This window comes from Labrus mixtus, chromosome 2, assembly GCF_963584025.1.
Source record: "Labrus mixtus chromosome 2, fLabMix1.1, whole genome shotgun sequence".
Lineage (NCBI taxonomy): Eukaryota > Metazoa > Chordata > Actinopteri > Labriformes > Labridae > Labrus > Labrus mixtus.
The window spans coordinates 28,354,483-28,368,441 of NC_083613.1; the positions used below are offsets into that span (position 1 = coordinate 28,354,483).

The 13,959-nt window shown below is 41.7% G+C and overlaps 2 protein-coding genes across 2 annotated transcripts; one reads left to right on the forward strand and one right to left on the reverse strand.

Moving 5' to 3' along the window:
- Positions 1-1,288: 1,288 nt before the first annotated feature.
- tefm (transcription elongation factor, mitochondrial) lies at positions 1,289-6,027 on the forward strand. The gene is made up of 5 exons (XM_061060208.1): positions 1,289-1,445; positions 1,679-2,178; positions 4,945-5,094; positions 5,238-5,416; positions 5,494-6,027. Exons 1-5 carry the CDS (start codon positions 1,403-1,405, stop codon positions 5,756-5,758), a joined length of 1,137 nt encoding a protein of 378 aa, XP_060916191.1. The 5' UTR covers positions 1,289-1,402; the 3' UTR covers positions 5,759-6,027.
- Positions 6,028-6,129: 102 nt separating this feature from the next.
- On the reverse strand, positions 6,130-13,095 carry atad5b (ATPase family AAA domain containing 5b). The gene is made up of 14 exons (XM_061060196.1): positions 12,641-13,095; positions 12,199-12,534; positions 11,798-11,894; positions 11,616-11,698; positions 11,271-11,413; positions 10,390-10,552; positions 9,877-10,151; positions 9,684-9,777; positions 9,535-9,599; positions 8,553-8,751; positions 8,341-8,465; positions 7,414-8,255; positions 7,137-7,295; positions 6,130-6,361 (listed from the first exon to the last, which is right to left on the reverse strand). The coding sequence occupies exons 1-14, from the start codon at positions 12,990-12,992 to the stop codon at positions 6,283-6,285; spliced, it is 3,012 nt and encodes a 1,003-aa protein (XP_060916179.1). The 5' UTR covers positions 12,993-13,095; the 3' UTR covers positions 6,130-6,282.
- Positions 13,096-13,959: the final 864 nt, after the last annotated feature.

Sequence of the window (13,959 nt, forward strand, 5' to 3'; positions counted from 1 at the left end):
TATGTACATATACATTTATCATTGAAAAGCTAATTTATCATGAAAGTCTTGTAGTCATAGAAAATTGAACTCCGTTTTGGTTTGGCAAATCACCAGATGAGTCTTCACTCTTACGATGAAGAATACCGTAAAAGAGAAACCACACATATTGAAAGGAGAAGTGAGGGGGATAAAAAAACACTTACTCACCTTGGTATGAAGGAAAAAGTTCAAGCAGTAAAAATAAAATGCAGCCCTCATCAAGAACTTTAAAACGTGTTTAGATTGATAGTCTAATTCAAACGGAGGCTGTGGTTGCAGGATTGAGAAACAATTCAGGCTTTCTCTTAAATGACCTCAAAATATTAACTATTTATTTTTATGCAGTGAAATAAATAGTGACGCATTAATGTTGACAAAATAGTTTTCATAAGCTGCTGGAGGTTAAGCAAATTAACCGACTTCTAAAAAAAAATAAAAAAAAAAAGTGGAGCAATTTTGGCAGACAAAAAAAAATCACATGTTGCTGTTTTAGATCTGTGGAGCAATGCTGCAAAAATAAAGTAAAATGTGTAGAATTGTGAATGGACTTGAGCTTATGTAGCCCTTTTCTACTCTTCTGACAACCAAAGGGCTTTTTACGCCACAGGGTCACACTGAGACATTCACACACTGTGACGGCAGAGGCTGCTATGTAAAGTGTCCATCAGTATTAACTAATCCTATTCACACACATTCATAAACCACAGACGCAGCAGCAGGATCAACTTGGTGTTAAGTGCCATGCCCGACATGTGGCTGCAGGAGCTGCAATCTATATATGTATATATATATATACAATTTGATATAGGCTACTATATGTACAATTTACATACATATAATACACATTAACATACACCTGTGTATACAAAACTTATGAACCCAATTATCATTATATTTATTTTATTATTATTATTATTTTTATTTTTTCCTTCTTAAATCTCTCCCTCATCCCTGTACCTTTTGAAAATCATTGCTTTGTACATGTTTTTAAACTGGATCATGTTTGGACAGTGCTTTACATTACTTTGAGTGTCTCTGAAAGCTTCTCTTCCCTCACAGTTATCCTAACCTTGAAAAAGACAAAGCCTTTTAACGTAGCTCTCTCTATTTGGCATTATCAGTTCCCTTTGAATTAGTAGTTTGTCTCTACCACAGACTGTAAATATTACACACCGCCAGACACTGGGTGGCGCTGTAAAGCTCTTACGTCGGTTCGCAAACGCTAAGAAGAGAAAGAAGAAGCAAACCGGAACCAATGTCGCTGGTGTTGTAGTTTCACGCCGACCCGTCGGATAACAACCGAAGGGCAAAAACAAAATGTTCATTTTCCAAAAATGATTTTGCAAAAGAAACATTCAATTATTAGTTTAAGATAAAGAATATGTGGGTCGCTCGGCGGTTCTTGTCGTCGGTCGCTCAGAGAAGTAGGTATTTGAAGTGAAGTAGAAGCCAGGATATGTTAATTTAGCAAGTTTATATGTTAAATTGTTTAACTTTTTTCGAGGATATTTTAGTATTATTGCAGCTTTAAGCATATATTTGTTAGGAAAAGAAATGAGTCTGACATTTTCGAGTTGGTATCCACCTGAGAGCTCTAATGTGACATGCTGCGCACGTTGTTTAATGTCTGAACCTTGACGGGACTGTTTTCCTGCAGGTCATTACGCAGGACGGTCCGGGTTGTTCCGTCGGCCTCAGCACGCCGCCCTGCCCGAGCTGGAGCTGCGGTATCTCCAGTGCACGTGCTGCTGGCGGAGCAGGGTCCCCGTGGCGGGGTTCGAGACCCTGGACTCCACCCTCTCGTCCCCCTTCTCCGAGGCCTCCTCCTCCTCCTGCGAAGAGGACAACAGACCGCTGGATGCGTGCTACACCTCCGAGCAGAAGCAGACCATCCTCCACCTGCTGAACAACGCCACCCCGGAGCAGCTGGCCGACGTCAAGCTCCTCAGAGGCCGCAAGTCGCTCAACATTGTGGCGCACAGGACTAAGAACGGACCCTTTAAAACTCTGGAGAGTGTGGTGGATGTGCCGCTGCTCAAGCACAAGAGTGCAGTGACGGTGTTCAACTCCATCCTCAACCCGGTGAAGAAGGAGAAGAAAGTGAGAATCCAGCTGGCCAAGTTCATCAGGCCAGAGGTTGACAGGACTTGGTTGGAGGTGAGGTTTTGACTTGTCAACACTCCCAACACCTCCACAAGTCTCTAAGCCAGGGGTCTGAGAGCCACTTTCAAAAAATGAAAGTGGCCAAGTGCTACTTGCATCAAATCCTTTGCATTTATTTACATAGCTCATCTGAATGAATCTACTGTTTGCACATGTGTGAAATTGCAATAAGCCAATGCTTATCAGTAATCTTAAATTCACATCAATGTCCAAGAAAACATTAGTACTACTTGTTTTTATGGGCCAAATATATGAATAGTGGGAAGAGGTGCATTTACCGTCGTCAGATTTTTATTTTTATTTTTAACAGTCGGTCAACCTATAGGCGAGTTACTGGAAACCTGCCCGCGAGCTACCTGTTGGAGACCCCTGCTCTGAGCAGTCCAGCATTACCTCTGAGTTTAGACGACAGAATCAGTTCCTGTATGACTCTGGTCGTTTACTTTATACTGTACAGTACTAACCCTGCACGATATGAGGACAATAAGTGGCGTGCATTGTTCAGTATTGCGATGAGAAGAAGCTTCATAAATAAACACAAATTAAAGGGAGCATAATAACTATATCTCAGGATCTTTGCCAATCTGTTCTTCATGTTACAATACCTGTGTTCCCAACATGTCCCTTCTAAATCCAAAATAATCCCAAAAAGCCAAAATATTATAAGATAAAGATAAAATAAGATATACTTTATTCATCCCAGCAGGGGAATTTAGGTGTTCCAGCAGCCAGCATACATACAAACACACAACACAACACATATATACAAACACACAACACAACACATATATACAAACACACAACACAACACATATATACAAACACACAACACAACACATATATACAAACACACAACACATATATATATACAAACACACAACACAACACATATATACAAACACACAACACATATATACATACAAACACACAACACAACACATATATACATACAAACACACAACACATATATACATACAAACACACAACACATATATACATACAAACACACAACACAACACATATATACATACAAACACACAACACATATATATATATATACAAACACACAACACATATATACAAACACACAACACATATATATATACAAACACACAACACAACACATATATACAAACACACAACACATATATATATACAAACACACAACACAACACATATATACAAACACACAACACATATATACATACAAACACACAACACATATATACAAACACACAACACAACACATATATACATACAAACACACAACACAACACAACACATATATACATACAAACACACAACACATATATACATACAAACACACAACACATATATACAAACACACAACACAACACATATATACATACAAACACACAACACATATATATATATATACAAACACACAACACAACACATATATACATACAAACACACAACACATATATACAAACACACAACACAACACATATATATATACAAACACACAACACATATATACATACAAACACACAACACATATATACAAACAAACACATATATACATACAAACACACAACACATATATACAAACAAACACATATATACATACATATCCCACCCATACAAAAAAAACATGAGCCCACAATACAAAGCCAGGATAAAAAAAGTGGTATGGATGGTCCATGTGCATAAGTAACTTACTCATAGATAACAGTACAAAACACTAGCTCTGCCAGTGCATAGTATGATAGATAAATAAAGAATTATTATAAAAAAGCAGTCAAGTGTGCAAATATACAGTTTGATATATGCAGCTCAGGCTAAAGTTTAAAAGTTTAAATGTCTCCTGTCCTTACGTAAAGGGGAGTCGTTATAAAGTGCAATTGCAGTCGGTAAAAAAGTATTTTTCAATCTGTCCTTTTTGCGGCTTAGCTGCCGTAGCCTCCCACTAAAAACACTCTTTTGTTCACACACGAGATTGTGTAAGGGATGCATGTTAGTGTCCATAATGTTCAACAGTTTCTGTATCATCCTTCTCCCCATCACCACCTCCAGAGGCTCCACAGCGAGTCCCCAGCGCAGAGCCAGCCCTCCTAATCAGCTTGTTATATTATATATTATTGTTATATATTCATCTGACTGCATCATAATGTTGTGAAAGCATGGCCATGATACCCAAGCCAAAGATCAAACAGTTAAAATGCTTACACAAGCCGAGTGAGAAAGCATGACTGACTGCAATAAATTAAAACTTCTGCGATGTGTTTATATTGCAATAACGATTGATTTAATAGTGCAGCCTTATTCCACAGGGCTGAGACTAGAGGTCTGGATGTGTCTCAGAGGCTGTAAGGGTTACTTTATATTTTACTATTTCACTTCTATGAAGACTTTCTCTCTCACTTCTGTGGGATACAGATTAATGAACAACTGTTAATCTCTAGAAGTGTCAAGAATAAGTAGAGAATGAAGTTTTAAGAATTTGTCACTGTGGCATTTCTTACACCCTCCTTTACTGGTTAAAGACATCTGAACTTTGTTGCCACCTGTGTGTAACGCAGAACTGACACGATTAGATTATTTAACTGAGGTCACCTACATTTACATTCTTGACAAAATTCATCATGAACGACGACAACAACACCTAGACGCTGACATTAGCCATCCTTGTAAGGTTCCCGTCTTGACATTTCAGACGTCAATCAAAATGTTGAACTGAAAAAGAAAAGGCAGGATTATTCACGTTTACCTCACGTCATCATGATTGTGTTTTCTCAGGAGGCCAATAACGTTGTGTCTATAGTCTGTGGGACTCAGAAAATAGCCTGGGCGAATGTGGACCGAGGGATGACCGTACTGGACTGGCAGCAGCTCGATTGTCCAAATTTCTTGAGGGGGACGTACATGGCCTCTGCTTACTTGAACGATGTGAGTACGACTACAAGAAGCAGCAGCCATTGTGTTTACGTCAACGTTTTGGATCGAGTCCTGGTCAGGTATCAAGTGCATATATATATATACAATTTCACAAATGTGATTTTTGTTCTCCCCCCCCCCCCCCCCCTCTCTAGGTATCTGCGTTAGTGACACTTCTCCCGTCGGCAGACTTCTACATAATAGAGAAATCCTCTATCTCAGTCCAGAATACGACTCTGTTCCCCATCATGGCCCACATGAGGGCTGTGGAGGCCATGCTGTTCGCTCTGCTGGAGCCTAGAAACACCCCTCCAGACTCCAACATTCCTCCCAGGTACTTTAAGTGACAGTGATCTTGAAGTGTACTTTGCCTTGGATTTAAAAAAAAACAAAACTTTTCTTTCTCTGCAGAGTTTTGAACATGATGCGTACCGCTGTGGGACGTCACTTTGGACTCATGGTGGGGGATGCGCGGACCAGCGGGGCACAGGCGGTGCGACAGCTGATGACTGAGTCGGTGACACAGAAGCTTCCTCGGATTAACTTCCCCCCAAATCTGCTGATGAAGTACAGGAATGCTTTCCAGCTGGGCAGCAGGAGAGGAGGAGAGGAACTTTGTGACGCGCTGCTTCAGGCTGTGACTTTTTACGAGCTGCTCAGCCAGTCTTCCAGCTAGCCAGCGCATGGAGGCGATCTCTGCCGTGAACATGCACTTCATCCACTCAAACAAATCTCCTGAGGAACTCTGAGCCCGTTTAGAGTTTTACCAAATGTTTAAGCTTGGAACAGATCTGGTGGTGGTTCATACATTCAATATTCTAGCTGTTAAAAAACAAACCTTCCCACTGTTATTTTGGATGCTGAGTGTCAGGGTTGTGAATCTATTTTGTAATTTTTGCTGTACAAAATAATTCACTACTTTGCATAAAGTAATATCTATGATCAGCCTTTGTCTTCTCTCCTGTTGGTTTGTGTTAAACACTGCATTGTCACCAGTAACCCACATTACTGCCTGAATAATGACGGTGCGCCAAAAATAGATTTTTAAATTATAAAAATAGATTTTTTTATTTAATTTTTACAGTCGCACATACATGTAAAAAGGCGATTCTCCGTCTTGGGCAAAGACAGTTTTCAGGTCAAATAAATGCACAATAAATAAATACTGAGTACAGTGAGGACGTGAGGCTGTACTTTTCTCTACGAAAAATCTTCAGCCAGGAGTTGAATGGTCGACTTCGAGAGGCCCAGGCGGCTGCTGTTGAGGTAGTTCGGGCACCTTATTTGGGAGATACATCATTATAACTTTGAGAGCAAATTTTCTGTTAACATTTCATTAAGCAGTGAGTCAAATTGAAGACTTTAATGTCACGGATTCTGTTTGATAAAGAAAGTATGACTTAAGATATGATTAACATAATGTGCCACTGAATGTCACACTTACTACCCTGATATTTCTTAAAGGTCACATTATGTAAAATACACTTTATCATGTTTTCTAACACTAATATGTGTCTCTAGTCTGTCTACAAACCCCCCAATTATGAGAAAAATCCATCTTCTCCGTCTTTTGCCTGCTCCACTTTTCAGAAAACATCTCCAAACGGCCTGTTTGAGCACCCCCAGGTGGGTGACACTCCCACAGCTAGGTGTTTGTTCTGCCCCTCTGAGTCTTGCCTTCTCACTGTAAACAATCGGACATGGAGCGAGAAAGCCCGAGCATCCATAACCCTTCCAGAGAGGGGGCGTGGTCAGACACGGCTCATTTACATTTAAAGCTACAGACACAGAAACAGCCTGTTCTGAGCAGGGTTGAAATAGAGGGGTTTAAAGGCATGATCAAATACAGGATCAGAGTGGATTTAGAACAAGAAACTTCAAATACATCTTTTTGGGGAACTCTGACACTTATTTATACTGCTTGGAAAGGAGGATAATATGTGACCTTTAAATTAAAAACAAAGCTTTCATTATTAATAATGCACTTTTGGATCTGACGATTGTTGACCAATTGATTAGAAAGTGATTTTAAATCTGTACTGTGTCAGTCTCACCTGGGTGGCTTCTCTGTGTGTTGCTGTGCTCTCTGAAAGCGACAGATGAAGCGAAGGACGGGCAGGTAGTCGACACTGACAGCTCTCCTGTTCCCCAGCAGGCTGAAGGACTTACTACACTGCACCTTTCTGCTCAGCTCGTACCTCCTTTGGGACACACTGGAGAAGACAAGCATGAATATGACATGGCATAAACATAAAATCAATACATCTGACAAGCGTATAACACCAAATCTTTTCATCTATTTTAACAAGTTGGGATGGAGAATAGACTCACCTTGGTGCACACAGAGGTTGAAGAGTAAAGCTTAGGCCGTGTCTGTTCAATGAGACAGGTGGTGTCAGCCTCTCCAGCAGCCTCCTCCACTCTGTGTCTCCCAGTTCCTGTCTATGTTTTTGGGCTTCGCGCCACACCTTAGACTGCCAACAACAACAACACCTGTGAGACCCCAAGCCCTCAACAGCAGCCTGAAAATCCAACAGCATCTCCTGGCTCCAGCTCCTGCCCCCCTCCTCCTCCTCCTCCTCCCTCATCTCATCCAACAAGCCGTCCTTAATCTCGGCTCCTGTCCAGACAAACGCCTCGGGTTTGCACGAGCCTGAGACAACAGGCACGGCAGCAGGAATCGTGGCATCGATGTATGACATGAGATCAAAAAAGTCGGTCAAGTTGTCCAAACAGTCGGTCACCAAATTGGCTGCAGGTTTTTCAGTTTTCTCTCCTGAACTTTGGGCTGTTCGATGAGCTCTCTGTGACAGTGATGAAACTCTTGGGGCCGTTTTCTCCACTTTGGCAGACGACGTTTTGTCAAACACTGGTGTTGTATATTTCCTTCTGCTCAGCCTCGAGGTAGTTCTGCACGGTTTTCTGTCTGTGGCTGACGCCTTCGGACTGACATCTTCGTCCAGCTGCAGGATGTGAGGACGACTGTCAGAGGGTGCCACCTCACTCTGCAGCCCAGGACTAGGTCCGTTGTCGAGGGAACAGACTGAAGTTTCCATGTTGGGGCTGAGTAGAAGGAGCTCCATGTTGGAGTACAGAAAAGGCACAGCTCTTCTCCAGCTCTCAGCTAGCAGCCTCAGGAGCTCATTCATGTCTACTTCAGACCAGAACTGACACTGAAGAAGAAAAGAAAAAAAACTCATGTAGGAATGTGTTTGCTATTTGGAGCTCCTGCACACTAGGTGAGGAATAAATACTTACCTGTAAAAGGTTTTGTAGTTTTCCAGGTGTTGCAGAGTGGAGACCCAGCATGCTAGCAGTGCAGCCTGTGTCACATTGAGGAAGTTGGGAGCCTAAGTTGTTCCCCCTTTCAGCAACTCTCGAGTCTAGATAAGGAAATTGAAAAAGTAGTAATTGGTAACACAATCCTTGTCCTGATAGGATCTTGATTTGGTTTATTGAGAGTAACTTACACTTTACATAATCAGGCTCCTTAGGCAGGCCTCCACCTTTAGATACCAGTCCTCCACCGCTCTTCACCCACAGCTGCAGCTGCAGCAGGCTGCGTCTGACGTCACCTCTGGACAGCCCGAGGAGGCCGCTTGCATCGTCAGACTGCAGATGCACATTCTCAGCCAAAGCCACCAGCTGTAGGTAGCTGCACACGTTCACCTAGGAAAAGATGGAGGCAGTTTATGACGGGCAAAGTTTTCACATACTTGGTGTTATTATTCAGCAAGTGTCTGATTGTTTAATTAGAACGTCAACGCTGACTTTATATAAATATGGACGTTACATCTCCTGACACATTGTGCCGGTGACATTATTTAGAGCCAAGATACCAGCATTACACATCAGCTTAAACTTGCAAAACTCTGCAGAACAGATTCTTGTTTCAGTTTGAAGCAGACACTCATGTTTACGGAAAGTTCAATGACTCTTGTATGGGTGTTCATTTCCTTTTTCTCTCACTGTTCCTCCTCTTTTCTGCTAATCATGAGCTGTATTTGTCATCATGGCGGTCTATCGTGACTTTAAATCCGCTCTTTTTAGCATCAAATAACTAATTAAAGCTTAACTTCGACCAAAAAAATGAACACTTTGACACAAATTGACATAAGAGCTGATTGCGATGACAGAAACCCTTTTTGAGAAAACAATTATTTTCATGTATTTTAATTTTATAACTTGACCCATGTCCCATCTGTTAACATGGAGGAGGTAGATCTTATGACCTGTACTGCAGAGAGTCAGTAGGGGGAGTGCCAAATGTTTTGGCTTCACCTTCAGGGAGCAGTTGTGACGTCCCTATTTTTATACAGTGTGTACAACAAGCAGACAAGCATGTTTTTTTTTTTTTTACAAACATTAGAAAAGGGTAAGTTACTTTGGGAAAAATGTCTATTCCCCTCTGATGTCAAAGACAGTACATCACAGTAAGAACTCTTTTCTTACCTCTGATGGAGCTTTGTAAATGACGTCTTCCATGCAGCAGCTGAATCTTTCTCTGAATGAAGGGTCTGTGGAAGACATTTTTTTTTAGAATCACATCTTGTCCTTAAATCCTTTCAACCCTTAAAATGACAGTGTTTATTTGTGTTTACCATTGGCGGTCAGAATAACTGGTCTTTTAGTGGTTGACATGAAAGTCTTGATGGCGGCGAGGAAGCCAACGTCATCATCAAATATGACATCAACCTGTGGGAGCAGACAGTTGCAAACCTTTCAGCCCAGAACAAACACAGCTGCTGACTTGTTGTATCTATTAAATGACACGTCAGACAGTGTGGGTTTTACCTCCTCAAACAGAATGAGTGATGTGGCCGTTTTCTTCTTCTGTGGCACTCTGTGATCACAGCCTGTTGTTTGGTTGCCTGGTTTCTTGCCGTCTGTTTTTTCAGATGGCGACAGGCCACCAGAGTGCAAGAGATCCGCTCTGTTCTTCATCTTAAAGTAGTTGGCCAAACTGACTGTGGCTGGGTTAGCTTTTCTTTTGCGAGCGGAGCGGCCGAAGCTCTGCGCTGCTCTCGTTTTTGAGGAGGAGGTGACACTTTTTGAAGTCACTGTTTTTCCTGTTGAAGAAAAGAGTGGAAAAGCCTGTTAAAAACAAGTTGCACAGTCTACTAACAAACATTCAGACACGACACAAACCAGAAAGAATCAGGCGTTTCACAGGATATTCTTGTTGCATGCTTGTTTCAATGGTAAGTAAGTTAAACAGACTGTTTATATTTACAGTCTATGGTAAGCTAAGGAGGATTTTGGACAAACATCTTCAAAAAAACAGTGTCATCATCATCTGAGTCCTACCAGGTAAAGTGTCAGCTTTTAAAGTGCCGCTGTAGTTGCTGAAGTAAGCTGGCTTCAGAGGGTCTTTCCCCGACATCTCCACTAGGTGGGACTGGGTAGCTTCCTTCAGCTGGGACAGAACACGGTGTCCACTCCGCTGTGAGGAAGAGTTCACCTCAAATACCTGAGAGTGAAAAGGTTCATAAAGACGGACGATTTGTCTTATCAAAAGAGCGACGTCCAGATAATTCTCGGATTTGAAAATCTTGATTTAACTCTCTAAGTAAATTGAAATGTGCCGTGCTATTCTTCTTGAAATGATTTTCCAGTTGATTCCCTTCTGATGTGTTCTCATAGGGAACAAGCAGTTACTACATGCTGGTTTTGGTGATTACTGACAAAGAGTCACACAGTGTCATTCTCATTTTTGACGCCCAGGTCCCAAATGTAAGAGCAGCTTTTATATCCTTAAAAGTGTACATGGAAAATACAGTCGAACAAACCTTCTCAAGAGTGAGTCATAAAAGAGTTATAAAAAAAATGAAGGCCCTGTACATCAAATGAATGCGCTAATGATGATGAGGCTGTAAACATCTTTATTTCAACTTATCTAATTTACATTTCATATGAGATTTAACACAGATTGCTCGGCTTTTGCAAAGAGCCTCAAGCGGACTCTCAGGGAACTACAGTTTGCACTTCTGCCTTGGCTTCCTTTTTAAACTTAGTACAACCTGTCCTACATTTGACATGTGTTTATGTTTGAACTGTTGTTCTTGAGGATGCGCTAATACAAAGATGTTAATGATGCCAAGCTCATATTTAGATTATATGAAACTGTATGTCGATGATCAGCCGATCACAACAAGGATTCAAAGGTATTGCTGAAGTGTGACTCTGACCTTGAAGCCGAGCTCCTGGGCACAGGCATACACTGAAGCCGTCTTGCCCACACCTGGAGGTCCTCGTATAAGCATCGTGTTACACAGCGGCTCCTCCTCCTCTGCCCCGGCTTCACCCAGGAAGTCTCCACGGTCCCATGAGCCTGCACAAGAAGACACTTGTTGCTTTTTTTTCAATCAATCAAACACACCGCAAACATGGAAAAACTCTGCGACCTCCTGCATCATTAAAAGTCATGTTGGGAAAAAAATAAGCAGGCTCATGTCAGCGTTTTAGAAACTACATCACAAGTAACCTGACACTGAGATATTAAAGGAAAATGTGTGAATAAATCCAGACCACACCATTGCTGTTTTCTTCTCGTTTTCTTTCCTCCAGTTTCCTCCTTTCCTCGCAGTCAGCCCTCAGTTTCCATTTCTTCAACCAACTGAACTCAAAAAAAAAACCAACAACATCACACACTTGGACTCACACCGACTTCAGAGGCATTAGCAAAAGGGCGATGGACTCGTGACATCAAACTCACCTTTGCAGTTTACTCACAGACACAGAGTTGCCTATGACTTCACGTGCGTGCTGAGGACTGTACTTGTCTGCCCAGAGAACATCGTCATAACTTGAATCTGGACAGACGATGAGAAAAAGGTCAGTTTCCGATTTTTAAAGGAGGCACCATGGCATAGATAGATAGATAGATAGATAGATAGATAGATACTTTATTGATCCCGAGGGAAATTCAAAGCATCCAGTAGCAGGTCACAAAGACGTACATGACATGAAACATTTGTTACAAATTAAACCACAAAACCGACGCCCCCCCTCCCATTCATATATATTAACAGGAAAAAAAAGATTTAAAGAATACCCCAAGATGAAACAAACTTAAACTGTGCAATTAAAAGGTAGAAACTAGGTAGAAACATGTACCTGTTTGGGGACTGTCAGAGATTTTGAGTGTCTTACTGTCACATTGGGTTATTAGTCCAGAATTCAGTTCACTGGTATTCACCAGGCCTGGTTGGCGTCCACTTCGCTGCTTTAGTCTGTGTGTGCGACTTAGCCTGTTGATTCTGGACTGCTTCTTCCCCGCCAGGACAGGACTTTCCTGGACACTGTGCGGCGGTGTTTGACAGTGATCCGTACCAGCAGCACCCTCTGCTGTGACACCGGACCTGAGACGCTTGGGCACCCTCTCTGAGCTTTCATTCCTGCGTTTTCTCTTCTCCTTTAAGTGAAGGGAGCCGAGGTTGGGGGCGTTTTCTACTTTGAAAAGAGATTTTTTTTTTTTTAAAGAAGCACAAGTTCAATGAGATGGGACGGCTTTGTTAAATTAAACTGAAGATCATCAGAATTGTTACAGAGACCTCACCTTTAGATCTGAAAGCATGCAGACCCTCACTCGCTTTCTTCTGCAAAGTGCTGAACACTGCTTGGACTGGAAATGCAGGGTTAGATGTTTGGATGTTTTCCAGATGACAGTGCAGAACTGAGGCTGAAAGCTTGTCTCTACAGGACCCCTTTCTCTTTGTCAGGTGGGACACTGTCGACAGTCGCTGCCGGTGATTTTCCAGCTGTTGCACATCTTTACTGTGAGGAGGGAGCTCTGATTTCTGCAGCCTCTCTTTAAGTTGATCCAGCTTCCCATCACAGCTGCTGTGCTGTGTTGTGTTCAGGAAAATGGGAGCAATTTTAACGCCTTTTGTGCCACAAGTCATCCTCATTTCCTGGAGTGGTTCGTTTATTCTGGTGGAGCAGACATCAGCAGCAACTCGACATCTGTCCTTTCCTGCAAACGATGCGGGGTCTTTTTCTTCATCGTCAGAGCAACTCGACTCTGACAACACTAGCAGCACCTCTTCTGTCCACAGCGGGTCTTTGGTTTGGGGTGATGCAGTTTTACATTTCTTGATTTGTTTGAGTTTATTTCGCATCGTAAAACACCCTTCATTCAAACGCTACGAGCTGGCATTTTGACTTTGGCGCTCTGACGTCATATTTGTGCAACAAAGTTTCAGTGTTTTTTTAATTGCTAAAAGCAGTGCTATTTAGCTAAATATAATTAAAAAGTCTAATATGTATACGTTACAAATAAACACTCTTAAGCGTTTTAAATATTGTGTAATATTTAAAATGTCCAAACCGAAGACCAAACTGATGGAGAATGACGTATAAAGCGAGCGCGAGACGGTCCTAGTTTTAGACAAAGATCGTCTATGATGAACCGACACGGCACAGGGAGCTCTTACACGGATTAAAAAGTAAACTGAACTGATTAAGGCAAGGGTGGGCAATTGGCGGCCCGGGGGCCACATGCGGCCCCCATCAACCCTCAACGTGGCCCCTCAGGTCAATTTTTAACACATCAATTAATTGGAAACATGAAGAAAACATGACTAAAATCTGCCATGAAATCATGAAAACCAGAAATATGTCCATCATAAGGTTTGATCACTCGTATATGTTGAGTTAAATTTGAAAAATTAATTGCCTGTAATCGTTTTTGTATTCTACAATTTGGCCCTCTGGCTGTGAGAATTAAATGAATGTGGCCCCTTGCTGTGACCACAGTTTCCCGTCCCTGGATTAAGGTATAACGAAAAAGTTAAATCCAAAGGTTGTTCCTAAAAGATGGCCTTTAAATATACTTTAATGGAAGACATAACATCATGTACATCAATAACTCCAACA